General features: G+C 38.5%; 1 protein-coding gene across 1 annotated transcript in view; it reads right to left on the reverse strand.

Annotated features, from left to right (window-relative positions):
* The window catches only part of LOC134530084 (probable ATP-dependent RNA helicase DDX56), a 38,612-nt gene extending 21,464 nt beyond the window's left edge, over positions 1–17,148 (reverse strand). Inside the window, exons 1-8 of the mRNA XM_063364667.1 lie at positions 16,807–17,148; positions 14,195–14,356; positions 11,053–11,187; positions 9,617–9,804; positions 7,688–7,948; positions 4,019–4,201; positions 3,572–3,716; positions 1,864–1,964 (exon numbers count right to left, since the gene is read on the reverse strand). Coding sequence (XP_063220737.1) covers positions 1,864–1,964; positions 3,572–3,716; positions 4,019–4,201; positions 7,688–7,948; positions 9,617–9,804; positions 11,053–11,187; positions 14,195–14,356; positions 16,807–16,869 — 1,238 coding nt within the window. The 5' untranslated portion in view covers positions 16,870–17,148. The remainder of the gene's footprint in view (positions 1–1,863; positions 1,965–3,571; positions 3,717–4,018; positions 4,202–7,687; positions 7,949–9,616; positions 9,805–11,052; positions 11,188–14,194; positions 14,357–16,806) is intronic.
* Between the last annotated feature and the right edge of the window lie 5,440 nt (positions 17,149–22,588).

The raw sequence follows: 22,588 nt of genomic DNA on the forward strand, positions 1-22,588 counted from the left end.
TTATGTTTGTTTTGATGCATGTATGAAGACGAGAAGTGGTTAATAAAGTAGTATTTAAGTGGGAAATTTGTGTTTAGGAATCTGTACTGATTTAAAAATGTTGTCTATGTTGTTATTAATTTAATTGACCTTTCCAGTCAAAAAATCGTGTACAAGTAAGCAGATTTCGGGTCAATTTCGCGAAAAGGGTTTTTTGTGCGGAATTTCGTGTTTTAATTAAAATTGTTAACATTTCGCGTTATTTCGCTTTATTTCGCGGTTCGCGAAAATTTCAGTGCCCTAATTATGAGGATTTTATATGCCAGTCAGAGTATGTAAAATTTAAATAAAGCAGACGCCAATGTTTTTGTTTGGCTGTGCGCGAATAAAAGTAGGTAAGTTCTTTGTTTATGTGTATACGGTAAATACTAAATAGTGTACTAACAGTTCTGGAATGTATGTTTTACGAATATAGTACCTACACTACTGTTTGAAAGCAAATGAATCAGGTAATTTTTCAAATATTGCATGATTTTGTTTTGATACCTAGGCCTACTGTAATCACGGTTGAATTTTGTTTACTTTATCTGCCATGTTTCTTCAAATCATGATTTTACCGTATTTTCATTAACGTGAGTTTTTTTCATCACCACGTAAATTAATCTTAATGGAAATCTTTTCTCTAATTAATGTCTTTATATGATTTGCATATGTTATTACATTATTAGTAATAACAAGCAAATCATATAAAGACATTACAGTAGAATTTCAGTGCTAAGTACTTACAGGTACCTTAAGTTTTTGTACTAAGTACTGAAACATGCATACATATCTTTACAAAAAGAAAAAAATATATTAAAAAAATAGCTACAGGAGAGCCGCAATGCCATATGTATTCGCAACTGCGACTTGCTTTTTTCCCCTTGTCTAGTTCTCTGAGTATATCCACTATTTCCTTATGCGTGAATTGATTTCATTTCTTTTTATCTCCAGGATCATTCATATTGTAGCACAAATACAATGCGGTGTCTAAATAACGTAACCTGAAAATAAACTCAACAATAACAATAAACAATCCCGGCACAGACATCAAACAGTATTTTTAGCGTAGCGTAACACTTTGGTCTAAATAATTAATACTTCTCTCAAACCTCCGTCTTTCGATGTATCGAATGGTGTTGTGTTGCTCACGTCGCATACTACGTACGGTATAATCTATGGTTGTGCGCGCAACTGTTTGTTAACTTTGTTTTGAGAATTTAGAGGTTAGAAAATACGTTGCGGTGGTATTTGTGTACCTTTGTTCTAGTACATTAATCATTTAGCTGGAAAAATATTTACCAGTTTAAGTAAATTTTGGTGTAGTAATGCCACGCTACTAGTAGAATTTATACGTTATAGTGAAAATATGATACTTTAAACTGAAACCGTTTTGCATGGCGAAAATACAATTTTTGGCGGGGACTGAAAAAAAATTCGTTAAAGTGAAACATACGTTATAAGAAGGTACGTTATTGTACCGGTATTTTACTGTACATTTTTATTAAATTACGAGTTCTTTTTCAACTAGACCAAACGAACTTCGGTAAGCTATTGAACTTTCGTTTGGCTCGAAATATTTCGCTAAAAACGAACTTCGACAGATGAAATTCTTACCGAAATCGAAAATGAAAGTAGCAAATTTTCGATTTCGGTATCGGTATACCGAACATTCGCACAACCCTAAAAATATCCCATGCAGTTAGCAAGAGATAACTTGTGAGTTAAAATATGCTCACTCATGTCTGACAAATAATTACAACAAGCATCATCTAAATAAATTAGTGATCTTCCTAGTTCACACGTCAGATGCAATGCACTAGCAACTTGAGGAACACATCTCACCGGAATATGTTCTCTTCACCCCCGTAGCTTTCCTTCAAGTGCTCTTCCACCGCCTGCATCTGTACCTTCTCTCTCACGCTCACAAACGACAACACCGTTCCCTGAAACACAATGTGCATTCACGAGGCTTGAAGGAACACAAAAAATTCACCGAACATTAGCTGATCCATACTCACTGTAAACAAAAATATAATAGTTACCTATCTACTAACTACTAAGCAAACACTAAACTAAACTACTTTCTAAAGAAACTTCCCAATTTAAAAAGTAATAATAATATCTACAATTTGGTTAACACATAAGAACTGACCCTTTCGAAAAGTTTATCTGGTTATTACTTAAGTGTAAATACATTAAAAGTAGGCATGTGCGAGAAAGACTTTTTTGAATTCGAGACGAGATCGAGAAAGCAATTTAAAAATTCTCGAGAATCGAGTCGAGATCGAGAAATCTGTACTTTAGTTAACAGGATAATATGATCCAAAAAAGTAAAACTCAATAATCTGACAAACATACATAATTATTCAATAATTTTATCAAGTATCCACAATTGCAATTGCAATTACAACTTTACCTTTACACTTAAGTTTATTTGCCTACTGTCGTATGTAAACATACTTTATTGACTCCATAGTCTATACAGTTTCCTTGAGCCATGGACGGTACTTGATCATGAAAGTCTGAACATTCGCCACTATCGATATGTCACTATCGATACGGACCGCAATTTAAACATCATGTTGCTTGTTATATACTGCTGGCCGTGTGTATAACCTAAGGCCATAAAACAAAATGCAATCGCGGAAGAATTCTGCAGTCATGTTCATGTTTATATTTTTACTTTTTACCGTACCGTTTTACGTTGATACTTGATATTGATACCGAAAATGATTTATTTTTAACTTTAATGTTGGTTTTATTAACGGAAAATAATCATTTTCTTCTGTAATTTAATGTGATAACCACAGCACAATTCATTGTTTACGTTTACCGTTTCATGTAGTGACTTGTGAACGGAAGTTGTTCGTTTTTAACTTTTTAATAATTTATCGTGTATACTAGCGTAACAAGTATATTTTATTTTATTCGATCTACGTTACGTTGAAGATGTGTTAATTATTTCAACACGCAACACAAAATGCTGCCTCAGTATATTATATTACCTAACCTATTTCTTGTTTACAAAATTCTAGAAAATTCCGAGCCAAAAAAATTATCTCGAGACGAGATCGAGAAAATTTCTGTCTCGACTCGTTCTCGATGATGCCGAGACTCGCACATCACTAATTAAAAGGGTTAAGTCTCTGCCATCTTGGATAGCTAATTGTTTCTGCTATAATTCAATTTTGAACAATTTATCATCAAAATGTAGGCATAGCAAAATATAAACCCCATTTTCCGAAGCATATACTCCTTGTTATATTCAGTCCGGTATTTACTAAGCAACTCCAGTGTGTAACAGCTGAGAGTAAGTAACAGATTATTTTACAGGACAACTAAAACTATCATTATACCATGAGTTTTACTAAAACTGGGAGTTGCATTATAATTGCTAACATATACATATCTTGCCACTGGGAACAGCTTAGTTGAAAAACTACATGCTCTGCACCTTAACTATTGCCAACTGTGGCAGCGAGGTCGGGCAATGACCTATCTAATTAAATATATCAAAGCCATGTCAGACAAGATGTACACTGAAGGTTACCTCGTTGTTGCCTCTCGCGGTGCGGCCCGCTCTATGCACGTACGCACCCACGTCCAGCGGAAAGTCAAAATTGATGATGTTGGACACGCGCTGGAAATCTATGCCTCTGGACACTCCACTTTCTTTGTCTCTCTTGCGCTTGGACCTGGAACATGCAGAACCGTCTCACAGAACGCTGACCAACGTGACTCTAGGCACGTTATGGCTATTCTAATTACATTGGAAACCGTATTTAACATGACTGATTAGGAAAACATGACATTAACCAAAAGCTTTATAATATATTTAAATTATATTAAATTATTTCCTAATATTTTGTGGTCAGTAATTGTAAATGTTGTGGTATCACTATCAGATCTGAGCTCATAGTGGTGGTATCCGGGGATCGGTGGTCTTATCGGGAATAACGGAGCGAGGGCTCGCTCAACAGCCGGCAACGACACGTACTTGCCACGCTTGTCGCAGCTGCCTCGGCTGGCCGGCTCCTCCAGGGCCTTCTCGTCAGACGCCACGATGATGTCGTAGAGGCCCTCGTTGAACTGGTTCACAGACAGGCACCTGATGGCCGCGGGCAGCTCCGAGTTCAGCACGCACGCCGGGATCGAGAACTGCTCCAAGAACAGTTTCAGCCTGCAACAAGCCCTCGGTGAGTCACCGCGACAGTCACACACAAGTCAACCATCTGGAAGTTTAAAACTACATTCTGGGGACATGTGACAGAGTAAATTATAATTAAATAACTTAAGAGTGTCCATGGTACATCACGTTGATGGGACCTCTCGTACTACAGAACAATCAATTAGACATAGTGTAGTATATATTTCCTTCGAACCTGCTGAACTGGGACCATTGTACTGAAGAACCTCTAATTACAACCAGTGTCGTTACTTTGTAAGCTGACAAACTGGAACCTCTTGGATCAACTGGACTGCGGATTCGGGTAAGACCTTTGCTTGATCCGCTCTTCGCATTGCACCACTAGATGCTAGATATCCTTTCTTCTTCAAAAAGACAAACTTCGTAGTACCAGTTCTTAGACTAATTCGTTGTCCTCAAAGCTTACATAATTTGTTTCTTCGTGCAGGATAAATATCTTCAAGACTTCTTACCTTTTTCTCATTGGTTAAATCTCCTTTTTCTAGGTAAACACATTTTGCATTTATTTAAGAACATTTATTCATGAACAATTCTTCTTCAGCTTGTCAGATTATGCATAATGTACAGTCATAGAATTACCGTGTTTTCTCACATAATCGTCGCACATTTTATTCCAAAATCAAGTTTGAAAAGTAAGGGTGAGACGATTATGTGGGGAAATTTTTTTTTGTTAGATAAAGTATTCATAAAAACAACACCCATTCACGGAAAATATGTTTATTTACAAAGTTAAGTATAAAAGAGCACGCCAACAATTTAATTTAATAAGTCATGCAACAAAAACCTTTCTTCAACTTTAAATAGAAAAACAAAATCTGTGATCCAAATGCAAGCCGAACGAACGCGTAACTACCGTAGTAAACACCACGAAAGAGTGCGGGCTAACAAATGTAGTTAACTCGGTACCGGATAGAGAGCGCTCGTTGCATGCAATCGGCGAGCTATCGATATTCGACTACGTGTGTGCACTCTATACGGGAAGCAAAATAACCAAACAGTGATGATTGCAACAAGCACTGGCTACATTTTTATAAGCGGTACACCGCGGCGACACAAACGAACAGGTTAAAACGTTTAAAAAGTCTTTAAAAGAAAATTTACACATCAGACAGCTTCGTATTTCCGTTATTTAAATAAGTACGTGGTATTTTCTGAATAGATATTATATTTATACTTTAAAATACATCGTTTTATACGGAAAAGATACCTACACAAAGCGCTCGGCATCTAATAGCGGGACCAAAAATATCATGTGATGTTTACGCGAGAGGTTTTTTTTTAACCAAATTTTGACACCCTAAAATATGGGTGCGACGGTTATGCGAGTGCAACAATTATGCGATAAAAGAGGGTAGTTTGTCATCTTCTCCAAGGAACAATACTTGTAGTTGATTAATTTAATTATTTTCTTATTCTCAAAATCTATAATAAATTCAACTGTAGAATGTAATAAATATTTTCATTACGAAGATAAAAAAGTTAATATTTAATATTTGTTGACAGTTTTATGTCGAGCTTTGTAACACCCTTATATGAGTTCAAGTTCTAAACCAGACTAATGTTTCAATGAAACCTTTCAGCTGCTGATGGCCCTTGACTACCTTCTTTGAAACAAACATAATTGTCGCTGCCCTGATCTAACTATCTCAACGTCCAATCACCACTTTGTTACTGTTTTACGTCAGTTTACATATTTTAACTCTTAAACCATGATTTTTACTTACGTTGCACTAATAAATATTTGCATTAAAAACCACAGATAACCATTGCGCCTATTCACTGTTACAAATAACACTTGTGTTACATTATTTTACAAAAGTTAAAATATGTCTCTTTCACTGGCTGCTATTTTAAAAATGAAATTTTTCCATTCAAAGACCTAATTAATGAAAAATTATATGCACAATAAATAATTTACATGAAAAGTAATCATCGAAAGACAAATAATAATAATACAGATTTAAGTGCCAAGAATAACATTTCTGTGAAGTGCTGTTTTCAACCTTTACATGTGTTCCATGACTTTTAATTGCCAAAAAATCTGGAAAAAAACAAACAAGTGAACCACAAAATCTTCATGTATGTTAGCTAAGTGAATGCACTCTATGATTGTTTATTTCTCATGTTGGTGTGCTTGTGCCAGATCAAAATAGTTGTATTTTTAAACAAAACGTTAAACCTCAATTGCATGGTAAACACATTGTGCAAAATGAATTTTACATTTCGTTTTTTTTTTAGTAAATTTCACAATTACCTACCTGTGATTTTTGCGTTAAGAAATGTTGCACAACTGCATCTGAGGTTCCAGAACAAGAAAGAAACTTTTCTGATGGTAATTAAATGTCAAATTCGTGCACGGAAGCTAATAAAATGAATGACTGTGTAGTAGCATGCCAATAAAGGTTCTGCAAGAATAATGTTGTGGTGGTAGAGGATGTATAAAAACGGCAGTGTGTACATATTGTTAGGAATGTGAGCAAGGCCGGGACACATGCAGGTGCAGAGCTGGCTGGCGACTGACGCAATATGAGATGCACCACGCGCGCCTGGAAGATAACAAGGATTGTCGCTTTCCCCCCTCCTTCCCTCCACTCCCCGCGCGGCACCCTGCCTTTGACACGTAGCTGACACCGGACAGCTGGGAGTTACGCAGGCAGCCGACACGTGTTTTGAGAGATTTCTGCCGTCGGGATGGCTAGCTATGACGCGACTGGCCCCGGCTGCTCTTGTGAGTTCTGGAATTGTGCCGGGGCCTATATATATGCCCAAGGACGCCGGCCGAGGGCGTCAGTTCGGAGTGTTCAGTCTGGAGTTCTCCCGCGGCGGAGTTTCCGGGCGATAGTGCCGCGGGTGTGGCAGAGTGGCGAAGTCCTTGGACGAAGGTTCCAGGGCAGGGAGTGAGAGTTCAGTGGAGTCGGGAGTTTTCCCGCGGCGGAGTTTCCGGCCGATAGAGTCGCGGGTGTGGCAGAGTGGCGAAGTCCTTGGACGAAGGTTCCAGGGCAGGGAGTGAGAGTTCAGTGGAGTCGGGAGTTTTTCCGCAGCGGAGTTTCCGGGCGATAGAGTCGCGGGCGCGGCGGAGTCCCGAGCGAAGTTGCGAGTGAGGAGTCGAGCGGATCCTCAGCGAAGGTAAGTGCGTCGGCGGCGGCGGAGTGCGGCGGCGGCGGAGTGCGGCGACGGAGTCCTGCGGCGTAGACCCACGAGGGGTGCTGTGGCGAGAGTTGCGCCAGAGGTGCGGCCCAGGGAGGTGTGTGGAACGAGTGACTGGGGAATAGACATTTCTTTGAGTGTAATTGATTATTTGCCATTTTAGATTATTTGTAAGTGACATAAGTTGTGGCAATAAATAAAACTGTGTGTGTGTGATAAAAATCTTTAATTGGGCTAACCTTTACGAACCCGTGGTAAATCGTAACAATATAAAGGTGTAGGGTCAGCATCAGCACCCTTGAGGGAACTCACTTGTAGCACTTGTCGACGGTGTTGACGAAGACGATGGTCCGGCCGCGCAGCAGGCGCAGCTTGAGCAGCACGTACAGCACGGTGGCCTTGTCCGTCTCCTCGGCGTGCAGGTGGTAGTGGGACAGCTGCGCGGCCGGCGCCAGGTCGGGCTCCTGCAGCTTCAGGGTCACCGGGTCGCGCAGCACCATCTGCTTCAGCGCCAGCACGTCCTCGGAGAGCGTGGCGCTGGCCAGCACGGCCTGGTGCACGCGCGGCAGGAACCTGCCAGGTCACGCCACGGCCACACTGGGAACCACGGTCGGGCCACGGAAGAGACAAGTTGAACGGGGTGAAGGAAAAAGGTGGTAACGGAGGGAATGGATTTACATCGCGCAAGAGGATGGTGCGACGACAGCGCAGTGAGGCGGAGGTGTTACGAAGTGTGCGCGAGCGAGGGATTCTCGGACGGCAAGCCTGCACAGATTCTGCGTACCACGCCATTTGACTTAAATTAACACACGACGCAGGCTTACAACCTCAACTTGACTTTGCTTGGTTGCGTTTTTGGGATAAGCTGGCCACACTTGGGTGAATCAGGCCTCCAACTTGCATCGCGAACAAGGGGAATGGTGGTTGGGCCCTCACTGCATCGAACTCTCCCGTAAATCACATGACAGGTCACCGAGCACTTCAGTTCCTCACGTCGCAGAGGAAAGCCTATAATATTATGATTGGCGATGATGATGTCCGCTGCCCCGAACTGGCAGAAAGAAAACACTTGCGGTTTTTGAACCACTTATTAACACAAACCTCTTTTGATTTAAAGCTTATACCAACTAGTAAAAAGGTGCTATCAACCAGCCAACCCAAACTTAATAAAAGGGTATTAATTAACAAGTTTGCATTACATTAAAATGCATTTGAAAACTTTTAATATCATCATATTAAAAAATTTTTGGTTAAGTGTCAACTATGCTAGTTAAGTATAATAGTAGCTGGGATTCTGGATAGGTTATATATTAGATATTGTTAACAAGATAGTACATTTTTGATATTTATATAAACAGAATGTGTTGATTGGTTAAATAATTTCTAACCTGTCGTATAGACTATTCAATAAAATGGGATTTTTCGAGACGTGTTTTTGGTAAATGTTAAATTCACTACAAAACAGAATAAAGAGTGTCACATAATCCAAGGACATCTCAACAAGCCTTCTGACACTGTCTTCCAGTCCCAGCACGCCTTCCAGAAAGATGTTTACTTCCAATTACCGGTAAACACGTAACAATTTCACATTGATTCAAAGTTGGGCATTTAGGTGTAAAGCTCTCACTGGCCAGGTTAGCGGCAGAGTGGACAATTATTGACATTCTTTGACCACTTTGTGACTTTTAACAAACAGATATAATCTAGATAAAAAAATTGGTTGTCTGTAAAGTCGGTTTACGGGCGATAGTTTAACGTGATAATGTCATAAGAAAACATTGATGAAATTGTTGAATACTTTTATGAATAAAATTGAATCATTTTTATTGAATTATCACTATTTTGTATGGATACAAAGAAGGAGTGAAATGAAATCTACAATTTAATTGATAAATTTACTTTTATTTGCACTCATTAATTCAAATATGTTTATTACTTTAACGAAGAGATTATTTTAACTATAACTTTTATACATGTTTGCTATTTAACTTCTTCCAATCTGTGTTATTCTGTTAAGGATAGGGCGATGATAGGAAAAGTAGGAAACGAATGGGAGTGTTTCAAGTTTAATGTGCCCCGAAAAAGTCAAATTGATGGTTGTTTCAATCGAGTGGAAGAGAGAGCTAGATGCGGAGCATGCAACAATGAGCATAACGGGACACTTTTTTGTGCGTGCAGCCGGCGTTCATCGATTTATTAGACATTGTGACGTCAAAAGTAAGTTAAACTCGAGGGACTCACTTCAAGACCTTGGCCATGTCCTGCTGGTAGCCGAAGGAGAAGACCAGGTCGGCCTCGTCCACCACCAGCACGTCCAGGGCCCGCAGGTCGACCAGCTTCTTCTCGAGGACGGCCAGCGCCCGGGACGGGGTGGCCACCACGACGTCCGGCCGGTCCGCCAGCAGCGACAGGTGAGAGCTCACACCGCTCTGCAACACCATCACAGTCGTCAACTACGTCCGCAAACAATCACACCTTTGGCAATTGATTACACAAAAAATTTTAAAAATTATTTTATTATACAACGTAATTACATAAAAATAATTCTAGACTATAAGAATTTCTTTTTAAGTAGATAAACATAAAAAATTATTTTATAATTAATCAGCCAGTGGTGATTTGTGTGCCGATGATTATTAAACCTTTGGGCACAGTATGAATTTTATATTTTACTTTTTTAATCAAAGATTTTAACCAAGTACATATTTATTACATCCCACTTTACAGTTTCTGTGTTCCCTACAGTTTTGTGATTTACAAATCTTCTACAAGTCCCGGTAGTCGTCTGCTTTCACGGACCTCTAGCACCCACTTCTGGCCAGACGCTTGCCGGCTGACGGCGCTCGGGAGCATGCGTGCCCGATGTGTGCACCGTGCCCTCCTTGGCCCACACTGAGCCAGCCTACGTGTCCTCTGAGACACGCTGTCAGGCATGACGACCCCATCCGCCGCTCTGCCCTGTGCCTACTTTACACCCTGCAAGGCATCTGTCAGCCACTTTGCTTCTAACAAACACTGCACTAAACACCGTGGACTTCACAGCTTCATGAAAATGCATGGCACATACAGCACAGATAAAAATTGAATGCATTCAAAACCTACAGTGGGAAATTCTTCCACATTCTCCCAACAGTCCAGATCTCGCTCCTCAGACTTACAGACTTGGTCCCCTTAAGGAGGCTCTGGATGGCCAAACATTCTACGCCAACCAAAAATTCTAGATTGGCTCGGATAGTAGCCAAAAGAGTTTTATGCCAGGGACATAAGCAACTTGAGGGAATGATGGGAAAAGTGTACAAGTGTTGGGGTATCATGTTGAAAAACAGCAAACTTTTGTTTTGATTAAATTAACTGGTTTTTTTGCTACATCTACGTGTCTCGTTACTAATAAAATGACCCTCGAATGTAGGCTGCATTATAAATTAAATGTTTAAAAATTTCCTTCCACACCCAGCTGGTCCACAAAAAAGATGTTCACTTACAATTACATATAAAACTAGTAAATCATTCTTAATGGAAGGCAAGTGTTTCATTTATAACCTTTGTTGGAATAATCTATTTTACTCAAATTGTTTTTACCTCTCAAAATTAATTTCACATAAGAGAATAATGTTTCTTAATTCTGGCATTAAACTAAGCAGTGTATAACACTGCACTGGACCGCAGTAGTGTAGTACCTGAGCCGCTATGTCCACGCAGGCCACCTCGCTGGAGCACTTGGTGGTCAGCTGCAGGAAGTTGCGGTGAATCTGCTGACACAGCTCCTTGCTGGGCGCGAGCACCAGCGCCTTCAAGGCCTGCTCCTTGGCCGTCTGCGACACAACACTGCCTGACGGCGGCGCATCCACACTCGCACAACAACCTCAGCACTTGAACGTATTTTCCTGACAGAGGGAACGAAACAGCCTGGTTTTTAAGGAAACGAGTTCCTGCTACTGCTTTCATAATTTAGAGGTGGACGGGACCGGGATTCAGTCGAGAAAGATAGTATTGCATTTTCACAATCTGGATCGGGAGCAACAGCACTGAAGTTATATCACTTCACTTGGTCTACAGAAAAAAATATTAACCATTAATATGTCTCTCACAAACATCTCATCCATCCCATAAAGCATTAGTAGTCCAAATAATTTCAAGTTCACAAAAAAATAGTGATACATAAGGCCAATTAATATGTAACACATAATGGAAATAAACACTAACATCTTATTCCATTCCCTACTAGTGATGTGAACTATTTGTTCAAAACTAACAAATCTTTGAGTGAATTAAATCATGTAATTTGTCCGTGATGTAAAGAATTGGTTCTTTGAGAGTCTACTACTTGAAAACTGAACATGATTCAGAAGAATTAGATGACGCAAGATCGAGACAAGAATCAGCCACACAGACAGTCTGATTCGTCCCTTGGATTCATTTATGAAATGAATCATGACATCAGGAGACAGAGTAATCAATTGCTGAGAGAGCATGCATATACACAAGAGCAAACGATACTTGATAAAATAAAATAGGGGAACATTTAAAGTACCTACACTTGATAATGTCAACGGTTAAGTAGTAGTTTACAATTTATTTTTCACATACACAAACTTTGTATGAATTTTGATTTTCTGCGAAGTCTGAGATTTTTCACTTTAGACAAATTTCCCACTCAGGCCCAAGACAGGTGGATGCAATTTCCTTTCACAGAAAGCAATGGTAAACCATTGCACAATCAACCTGCCATGGAAAACCCAGGTACAGGACGGCTTCCCACCGCAATGTTACCTGGGGAATCGTGTTCAAACACAATAATAATCAACATGATTATGTATGCAAATTTTCCCGAAATGTATATGTATCACTTTACAAAATGTTTGCAGTGATCAACAGTTAATAGTTTTGTAACAATCAGTGTACAGCTAGACGTCTGAAATTTCAGCTATCCGAGCCGAGCAGATTACGATAACCAGCCAGGCGCAAAGATGTAACCAATACTCCAAAGGGTAAACGAGTTATGATTCTTGATAAGAGCCACATCCAGCAGAGGAATGAAAAGAACGATCTTTTGAATAAATCGTTACATGGAGCTGAGTCAAATGAATCGACTCAGTAAAAAGAATTGTTCTGCCCAAAACGATTTCCTAATAACTTTCCGTAATTTACTTTTGATCATGCATGATCACCAACTGCAAAAATATAAAATCACTCCGATGTTTCTGAAAGATACAGGAATTTATGGAGTCCTTCAGTTTTCTTGTTAAAATCAGTGTTTTGTATCGTTTCGAATGTGACGCGTTTGGCAACAGTTTTCATTGCTGCTCTCATGGAGTTTTTTCAAATATAACCTAACAATATAGTAAAGTTGTATACGAATATGTTTGTCAAAAAAAAAATATTATTAAAAATATGTTTGATCACATTAAGTACTTTATTAAGTAGGAGTTTTTATTTTTAACAGCATTTATGAACAAGGGTTGAATTGGGTATGTTTCACAGATATGTGTATTTTTGTTATATCTTCGTGCTTTGTCTGGTTAATACATGTGCAAAGTTGTGGTTTGTTAAGTGACGTAGATAGCGAAGAAATCATAAGGCAGGGTGGCCACTCAATTCAGCTGAAAAAATTCCCTTGACTTTTCCAGGTTTTTTTGACCAGTCAAAATCATCGGCAAAATTAATTTTAAAATAAGGCCCGTTGTAAACAACACATACATGCAGACAAATAATGCTAAATATTTATTTCTAACAAAGAAAATTAAAAAGAGAAACAAATGCACAGTGTAGGCCTAGTGAAAATTCCAATATTAATTAAAATTTAAAGCAAAAATTGAGATATATTCAGACCTAGGTACATACCTATTCAAGCTGCTGGTACTTGCATTTTTTGTAGCATATCACACAACACAAACAAATTCTTCAACTTGACTCTTTATTATTTAACACATACACTAACTTGTTTTATTCACAATGTTAAAAAAAACACGCCACAAGAAATTTTACAACAAAAACTATCCATTTAACTGTAACAAGCCATGCGCAGATGGTTATATGCAAGGCCTAATAATCATGCAAACAACAGAACGGAATAACGGATTTACAAACCATAAAATAATAGCGAGACAGGTGCACCAACTTAATGTATGAAAGCTGCAAAATGTTACGAGACAACAAGAGGTCTCGAAAACACAAATTCAACATAAATCCTACCTTTCATTTTCTATTTTACTAGTAATATTTTTAAAAAATCCTGTTTCAACTAAAAATTTCCAGATTTTTGATGAAATTCCCTGACTTTCCCTGATTTTTCCCTGTAGCTACAAAATTCCCTGACATTTCCAGGTTTCCAGGTTTTCCAGGTCGAGTGGCCACCCTGTAAGGATATAATGTTTTTTATAGTATAATAATTAGGCTAGTTTGCCAGAAAATATTACTATAAAAAAATTAACCTGAGGAGAAAAATTTATGTTCCTGATGTTCGGGAATGATATCTTTTATTCCGAGTTTCGGGATCCCATCCATTTCTAACCATTATATATTATATACATGTCTTTAAATATAATAATTAATGAAGTGATGTTAAACCTATATAAATATACAAAGACAAACATGTAAACAAAATATCTACAAAGTTTATAGAAATATTAAGATTTTTAAAATAATATTACATAGGATAAACATTGATGACATACAGATATTAAAATATTTATAGCATATTGTAAATTAATATAACTGTTAAAAAATTTTCGGGACTATAAATTTAAATGCATTTTAAATGCTCGTGTAAGAACAGAATAACGTGTAGCAAGCACCGTGTACGAGGTGCGTGGTACCCACCTGCTTCGCGTTGAGTATCTTCTGGATAACCGGGATGGCGAAGGCAGCCGTCTTGCCGGAGCCCGTGCGCGCGCGGATCAGCACATCCTTCCCTTCCAGCACGAGCGGCACGGCCGTGCTCTGGATCAGCGTCGGCTTGCGCCAGCCCAGCTTCGCGACCGCCTGCACGAGACACGCTCCCAGGTCACGCACGACACCACCGTGCCAGGCGCCAGGCTCACAACAGGTCACAACACCTTGCCGGGCCAACCAGAAGATTTTCACGTTAAATTACGCTTGAGGATCCTGACAGTGTGGCAAAGTGCACAAAAGCATAAGACTATATATTTTACAGGAATGTCTCTGTCAATATAACAGGCTAATTGTCATCCTTGGATAAAATCACTGTTCTCACAGTTAAAAAATAAATTAAAAGGGCATTTTCTGCTGCAAGCCGGGCACCAGCTGCAGAGGGAGCTAGCAGACCACGGGAGTCAACTGGGAACTGTAACAGGTGTGGAGTGCAGAAAGATGGCCGTCTCTCCTAGTGTGATCTCGGTGGTGACAAAATATTAATAAGGACTTACCCGTCAGCACTGCGGTCATTAGACGACCAGAGATATGAGAAGGGAACACGATGGAATATACAGGTGAAGGAAACAAGTCTATTCCTAGTAAACAAGCCAGAGATGGAATGTTCTGCCATGATTCCCACTTGCAATAAATGCAGGTATGACATCGTCGGGAATCAAAGTTCGGACTGCCTCGATAATAAGTTAGTGGTCCGACCACAGCAACTTTTAAAATTATTAATTGCATTTCTCAAGACAAGCAGTACTCAAAAATACACTTTTCAAAAGAGCACCTATTGTAGGAAATTACTATCATGCGTTAAATAATGTGAACAAGGTTTAGTTAGACATAGGGTGGCCAGTTTGGTTATGAACAATTGTAATTAGTGTAGGTAACCTAACAACCATCTGCACATATTCTACGGTATTCTTCATGTGTAGCTAACATTACAAACCAATAACACACTTTCACTATTCTTATCGAGATTAGCGAGTTCACCGTGAAAAAAAAAAGACATCTCAAATATGTCATATTTCAGTTCTACTAATTGGTGGTTGACTTGCAACTTGCAACAGGAGTTAAAGTTGTGACATTAATTACCTGCAAAAGGTTCATGGGTCAAGTTGTGTGTTCACGTACTTAATTATGGCATTTTAGCTTTGCGAGTGTTTTTGTTTGGTAGTAGTTGTGTCAATGTCATGTGTGGTAGTTCATTGACCATGAAAAGGGTATCCACACATTGTTTTACGGCTGAGTATGTGATTGCAATTATAAATAAAAGTTATTTTAGGTTACTTGCATTTCAATTAATTTGTACAATATTTTGTATTCATGCAGATGTGTTGTTTGTATTTTAGAAAGAATTCTGACTCACATTGTAGAATGAAGGCAAGAATAGTCTAATTGAATTCATTGTTCGCATATAGGTTGGTGTGTTGATTGCTAAGTGAAAGAATTGATATGTTGGGAAACTAAATATATATTCTTCATAGAGAATACGTCAGTATTGTTGTATTTTCATATATAAGCATGGCTGGTGTTTCTGAGAGATAATCATGTGTCAAAAGGGTAAGGCTGGATGAGAAAGGTCTGTAGAGGGGGAAGTGAGGTCAGGAGTTTCGCAAGGGAGTGCGTTGGGCCCCTGTTGTTCACGACAATGATGAATGATATTGGAGTGGGAATGGAGGCAAGGATGAGAGGATTTGCGGATGCTTGCGTAGTGTATGAGGTGGTGGGGGAAGGGGTTCATCTGCAAGGTGACTTGAGCAGAATGGGATGTCGCTGAGTGTTGAGAAGAAGGTGGTTAGGTTCACGAGGAAGAGGAAGGTCACGAGGGAAGTGTTATGTGGAAGGGGCAGGGGATAAAGGAGACCTGGCGGTGACCCTACATATAACCTGGGATGGGCAGTGAGTAAGGGTAGAAGGGCGCTGGGGCTGCTAGGCTGGCAGGAGGGTAAGGGAGAAGGCACACTCCACGCAGGTCAGGCCAGTGATGGAGTATGGGACCTCCGCCTAGTGACTGAGGTAAGGGAGCTGGAGCAGCGAGGTGCAAGAAAAGGGAAGGGCAAGAGGGGGAAATGCATAGTCCGACTGAGATGATTAAGGAGCTAAGGTGGGATGCATTTCAAGGGAGGGAAGGATGTAAGGGTAGTCAGACTGTATAAGATGATAAAGGGAGAGGGGGGCTGGGAGCAGCTGGGGACTAGGATACACAGAGGAGAGATCACGGGTGGAAGCTCCAGAGGGTACGAACGGAAAGGGGTAGGAACGCTTTTCTTGGCAGGTCAGGAAGGGAAGGGAATGGAATGGGCTGGATGAAGAGATGGTACGGGTGAAAGATGCAAAGGATCTGAGGAAAATACTAAGGATGGTGGGGGAAGTGAGCGAAAAGGTGGACTCCTTGCCACCGAGTGAAAGTCCAATTGCAAGCTAACCGAACTTAACTAACTCACATGATATTACGTTAAACGTAATGTACATAACCTAAACAAATAACATTCCAAGGAGAACTTTTTTTTAGTATTAATTATCTGTTCCGGGATCAAAAAGTCATTCCGTACCTTCAATATTCGTTCATCAAGTTCCAAGTCATGGAAATCGACAGACTCTGCACGTCCATCCATCGTAATAAAATATAACCACCAGGAAACAGCATGGATACAAAAACAAGATGTAATTCTTTTTTTTTCAAAATAACAATCATTCTGGGGCCTTATTTTTCCCTACAGCCATAATAGTGAAGGTTAGGGTATGCGAATAATTTAATTTATTAAAGTAATTGAGTTTCTACGAACTTCACATAATTCTTTGGAAAATAAATTTATTAAATAATACACTTCAAACTTTTTACAACATAAGTCGGTGCACGCCTGGTTCACACAAAACGTTACGACCCATTACCCGGGGCGTGTGCGGCCCGAACGAAAGAAGTGCGGTGCAGTGAATTATGATGTTAGGGCCTGTAAAACTGTCAAATATTTATCTACAATATAATAGACAATTAGGTTGGAAAGGAAGTATTCAACAGAAAATGGCTTTTAATATTCTGTATTAAATCTAGTTGGTCAAATAATGTCAAATATGATATAAACCTAGTCGCTGTACTGCAACATGTTTGTTTTGACAGTTTATTTATTTATTATTATTTACGATTTATTTTATTTTGTTTATTTTCAGAAACGGCAATATTTTGTTATGTATGTCTATGGAAAAGTGATTCTTTGGATTTTTACCGGACTATTTGAACGAGGTATTGTTGATACCCCTCTTAGGACTAATGGACTTGGAAACTGTAAACGGAAAAATTAACGCCGTTTATTTATTATGTAAATTATGATTTTAATATTTATTTATTTAAATTATAAGTGAAATTTTGTTATCCGCGCAATTGTTGCGTTCGGAGTTTACGTTTTCGGTAAGAAATTATGTAACTGAATTGGTCCTTTTGGCCAATCACGGGCCACCATTTAAAAAGTGAGTCTTACTGGTTTATTTGAGGAATTAGTAAGAAAGAGAGTTCTACAATGGCCAGCTGAATGGGCGGCAACTTCGTGACGTCGGCGATTTTAAATCCTGAAAATTAGCTATTTAGTATCAGGCATCCCGGATAGAGGATGATAATTATGAACCATTAGGGAGTTCAGAATATTTAAATAGGATTTATCTAAAAAGATAAATAATATAGGAGTGAATAACGTGAGTAATAAAAGTGCCCAGATTTTTGTGTCTCCATCTTATGCACGAATCACGCAACTCCCGTTTTTATGTCACATCGTCGCCGAAACTTCATATAAACATTGATTTTCTGAATGAAATTGACTTTATAGATAATTTAAATAATACTTGGACATAAATTTTACGATTTACACACTAATTAACAGACTCAGTGGTCCTATAGATGAGAGGCTCTGAGCTCTGCCGATGATTTTTGAACCTAACTAGCCGAGGTAAATTGATTTTAAGTTCCCTAAAAACATTAATTAAAAACTGTGTAGTGTCAACGAACCCGAATAAAGACTTTTGAAAATATTTTAAATGTGCGCAACATAACTCCTGGTAATTGAACTTTTATTGAATTCCTATGATGTCAATGTTAAGTTAGGTTGTTGTTTTGAGTATGATTAATAATTAAATATATTAATAAGATTGAAATCTTTTAAATCATTTTTACATTGGGAATAAAATAATTCTATATTTAATATTCAAAGTGTTGTGTTATGTCATTTGTAATTTCACCTACTCCAGTGTATATTGATGTATGTTTATAACCAGTCAAATAACACCTAACTGTGACCTACATAATATCAACACTACCAGTGGAGAGTCACACATTTAAGAAATAAAATTTATTACACAGTTTTAATTCAGCCCAACGTTTTAGTGTGTGTGTGAGGGTAAAAGTCTTCGCACATCGCACTACCAAAATTTTGTTTTAATATCTCAATTTTGAGATGACAGTGCAGGATGAACTATAAAAACTTGTTATTAAATGTGTGCATTTTGAAAATTTTTGAACACGAATAAATCTAAATTAGGTACATTAATATTCATTATAAAAATAAAATAAAATTTCAGATATTTAAAGTTAAAGAATTTTTTTTAATGCATAAAATCTTTTTGCATACGACTTTTATGAAAATATTTTTTTTTCTTATTATTTAACTTTTTAAACTCTTTGAACGGCTATGGGCTCTTTGTATTTTAAGAATCCTTAAAAAGGAAAACAATGTCTTACATGCAAAATATTTTATGGTAACTTAAGTCATCAAACTTGTAAACAATTGTGGCTACGCTAGTAAATTTATCAGTGACATCATAAATCTCTAATTTTATTGGACACAACATATTGGAAGATTTCGGAAGGGAATATTTGACAGTGTGGCAGAACCTTTTTACGTACATGCGACGATGCAACATCTGCTGTACAAACATCGCCAAATGTGACTGTTGATCAGACCTAAGTATTTATATTATGTTATAAAAAAATAACTAATATAAGATATTGTCTATCTCATATAGACAAAATTTAATTAACAACAATGGTTCAACCTGATATTATATTTCCAAACATGACCTAGATAAAACATCATCCTCTACACACACTGCAAGCGAAGAATACCAAAAGTGGTTCGCGCCAATAGGTGCTTGTCTAGTTGGTATTCACCCTGCATCATGTAGTCTTCATCTTTACTGAAATAAAGGCAATGTTGTTTTGCATAGGCTCCATGGCTGGCCCCAATCAGCCTGGCTTGCCTCACTAGCCACATAACTAATTTATTCCCCACCAAAGGACATTTAATCGTAATATGTAAACCTCTTGTCGCTTGACCACGAGCATTGTCGATGCTCCAATTAATGCCGACTCGGCCCAAAGGCATTCAAGTTTACTCCGCAGAGCCGCCTACAGGCAAAATGTGCACCAACAACCTCACATTCATTTAATTCACCTGGGGACCTTTGAGGTGGTCTATGTATAGCACCCATGTGACACGTATGTTCCAGGGGCTCTCCGCCCGAACATGTTAATTACTGTGAAATCGTCATGTTTCTTAAGAGACTGGTGTTCATTGGCAATTTTTTTTTTGTTTTCCTGATTATGTTCATGTAATGTGGCAAGCATTCCGCGACAAAAAAAAAAATTGTGTTCAGGGCTTATGTAACGTCACAGGCATACCGGGATCTGCGATTAGTGTTTTTTGTATTTCTGGTCAGGGCTCTCATGCAACAGTCATCCTATGACAGACTATGTACCGGCTTGTATTTCAGGCTACAAATACAGTCACAGTACTATACCACATTTTGATCTAGAACTCAGCCTTAATTAGTCGCTAGCTACCGACTTGTGTTTCAGGACCATTTACAGCACTAACATCGAGACAGGCCATGCACGGAAACAACACCATATACAAGGGCTGTGTGTGTAATAAATACTGTTCCAGAAAACAAACACTCTTTCATTCCTCACTAAGCATTACATCCTGAGCGAGTTACAGCTTGGGGCGTCAGTGCCAAGCATCGAGCCATGCGGTCAGGAATCAACCCCCAAGAAGTCTCTCATGTATTAGCGCACACAATCCCTCTGCTAGTTGCCATCTGGGTAAATATCACAACTGAATAAGCTGAGGCAGGCAGGATGTCGTCATTGTACTATAAAAAAATTCAAAAATTAAATATTTTTACAATTCTATAAATAAATGTTCTTAGTTTAATAGGTATATTGTTTGTTTGAATGTGATGATAAATTGATTTAAAAAGCTTTTTTTTCAGTAACAGCCCTAAAAGAACTTGTTAGTAAAAATATTCTCTAAACACCATTTTAAAAGGAATCGTCAGTAATGTTACAAAAGTATTTCACATTCTTGCTCGGATGAGTGGGATTCGGGTCGGAATTATATAGATGATTTATGAATGGAAAAATGGAGGATATTTATATTATTGGATGCTAGGTGGTTATTACAGAGAAGGAAATGCAGTGCACCAGCTCACAGTATAACACAAGCGAAAGGTCGGTTTAGGTCGTGGGAATATCCTAATTTGAAAAAGAGCTTTAGTGTGACGGACACAACTCCCGGTTGCAGGCCAGCAGGAATGCCTGAAGTGATGTCTACAAAGGTAGCCAGGTTGTAGCCTACAAGGCGTGCCACAAATAACACGAGTGCTAAGGACTGGCGCCTTGATTTACAAAATTTAGCTAATATGTTCAAATTACCTACAGTTAGAGCGTAGAGCCATTAACTGAATGAAAGAAGAAAAAAAACAACTCCACAGACAGTAAATCTCATGCATGCATTATGACGTCTCATAATAAGTTCAGTAATAGACCTAATGGTTAATGTATTGAAGTCTGTTAACACATTGCTATCCAGGACAAAACACAAATACTCCTTGATTATGAGAAAAAACTATACACTGTTAACATAATTCTCACAAATTGTAATCGGTTGCTGGCTTAATTGATGTTAGGCGTGCACTGAAAAGGTTTGTCAGAGCAAGTGGCGGCAATTCACAGAAAGCTCAAAATACATACAATTCTCAAAACTACGAACAAGAGGCACAAGATGAGTCCCTGACAACAGTGAAAGATAAAACATGCATTAAGTTCGTCGGCTGGCATTGATCGGGGTAGTACTGGCAATGTTTCAGTAGTGGCATAGGCTATATCTTCAGAATGTTCCAGAATTTCAATTGCATAAAAAAACAAACTAGCATCCATTAAATATTCTTTATTCATTTAATCCTACTTTCATTCCATCAGCTTACAATACCAAGGTATTATTTACATAAATGGTGAAATTCTACTTTTTTTCTTGTGCACCATCTTAGTTTATATTATGCCAAGGAAAGATACCTTGAATAAGAAACAAAAGAAATTTAATAACTATGCCTGACTGGATTGCATTTTACAATACTATCAAAAAGTTCCATATACCTGGTTTGCTGAATATCAATTCAAAACATTTGTTTGCCAAGTATTTGAAATGTGTTTGTGTTTATATGTGTGTGAGTATTGATCAGACCAGCTTAATTTATCAAACACTGTCAAAATGGGCAAAATGTGTCAATTAGAAAAGATGTGAAAACATGTTATAAGAGAGATAAACAAATTTAAAAGAAAAATGAAATACATAAACAAACAAAAATGAACTTACAATAACACTTTAATCTTGGAGTAAATGTATCAGTAAGAATTTACTTGAAATAGCAGCAAAAATTTACAATCAAGCAAGTTAGATTTAAAAAATTTGCTGATAGAGATAAATAACCTTCACATCATGCTATATTCTGCTAAGCCAATTTTGCTCAATCTAATTATAAGAATTATAGAAAGTAACTGGTTGCCTGTCTTGTTTCTTTTCCCAGCTGATTTGTTTTTGTTTTATTTCTCTAATGGGGAAAAGTGCCCACTTGAATTTTGAAATTCCTAGACCATCTTCATCTTCCTTGCAGGAACCATCTGCCTGTTCAGGCTTCAGTTCTTCGCCTTCAATACTACTGCATTTTGGTTTATGCCGGTATCTGCGATGTGACTTAAACCCATCAGATGAATATTCAGTACAAACTTTATTGTTGAGCATAAATTTCTCACGTTTGCTCAATGAATGATCAGTTCGTTCACAACTTCTGCCAGTCTGTTTAAAAGCTGCAGAGCACTCTCTCAGTAGAGCGTCCGGTTCCGGCAGAGGTACGACGGGACACGAGTGTTTCTGTCGTTTGCTGAGAGCAAACCTGGACACGGGCGGCAGCTCCTTCGTCTCGGAGAGAGTCACGTTGAAGCTTCTCTTGCGATAAGAGCTCGCGATGTCATAGTGGGCCGGTCCTGGCCAACTCTGCTTTCCTTGTCCG

Source organism: Bacillus rossius, chromosome 3 (genome assembly GCF_032445375.1).
Source record: "Bacillus rossius redtenbacheri isolate Brsri chromosome 3, Brsri_v3, whole genome shotgun sequence".
Taxonomy (NCBI): domain Eukaryota; kingdom Metazoa; phylum Arthropoda; class Insecta; order Phasmatodea; family Bacillidae; genus Bacillus; species Bacillus rossius.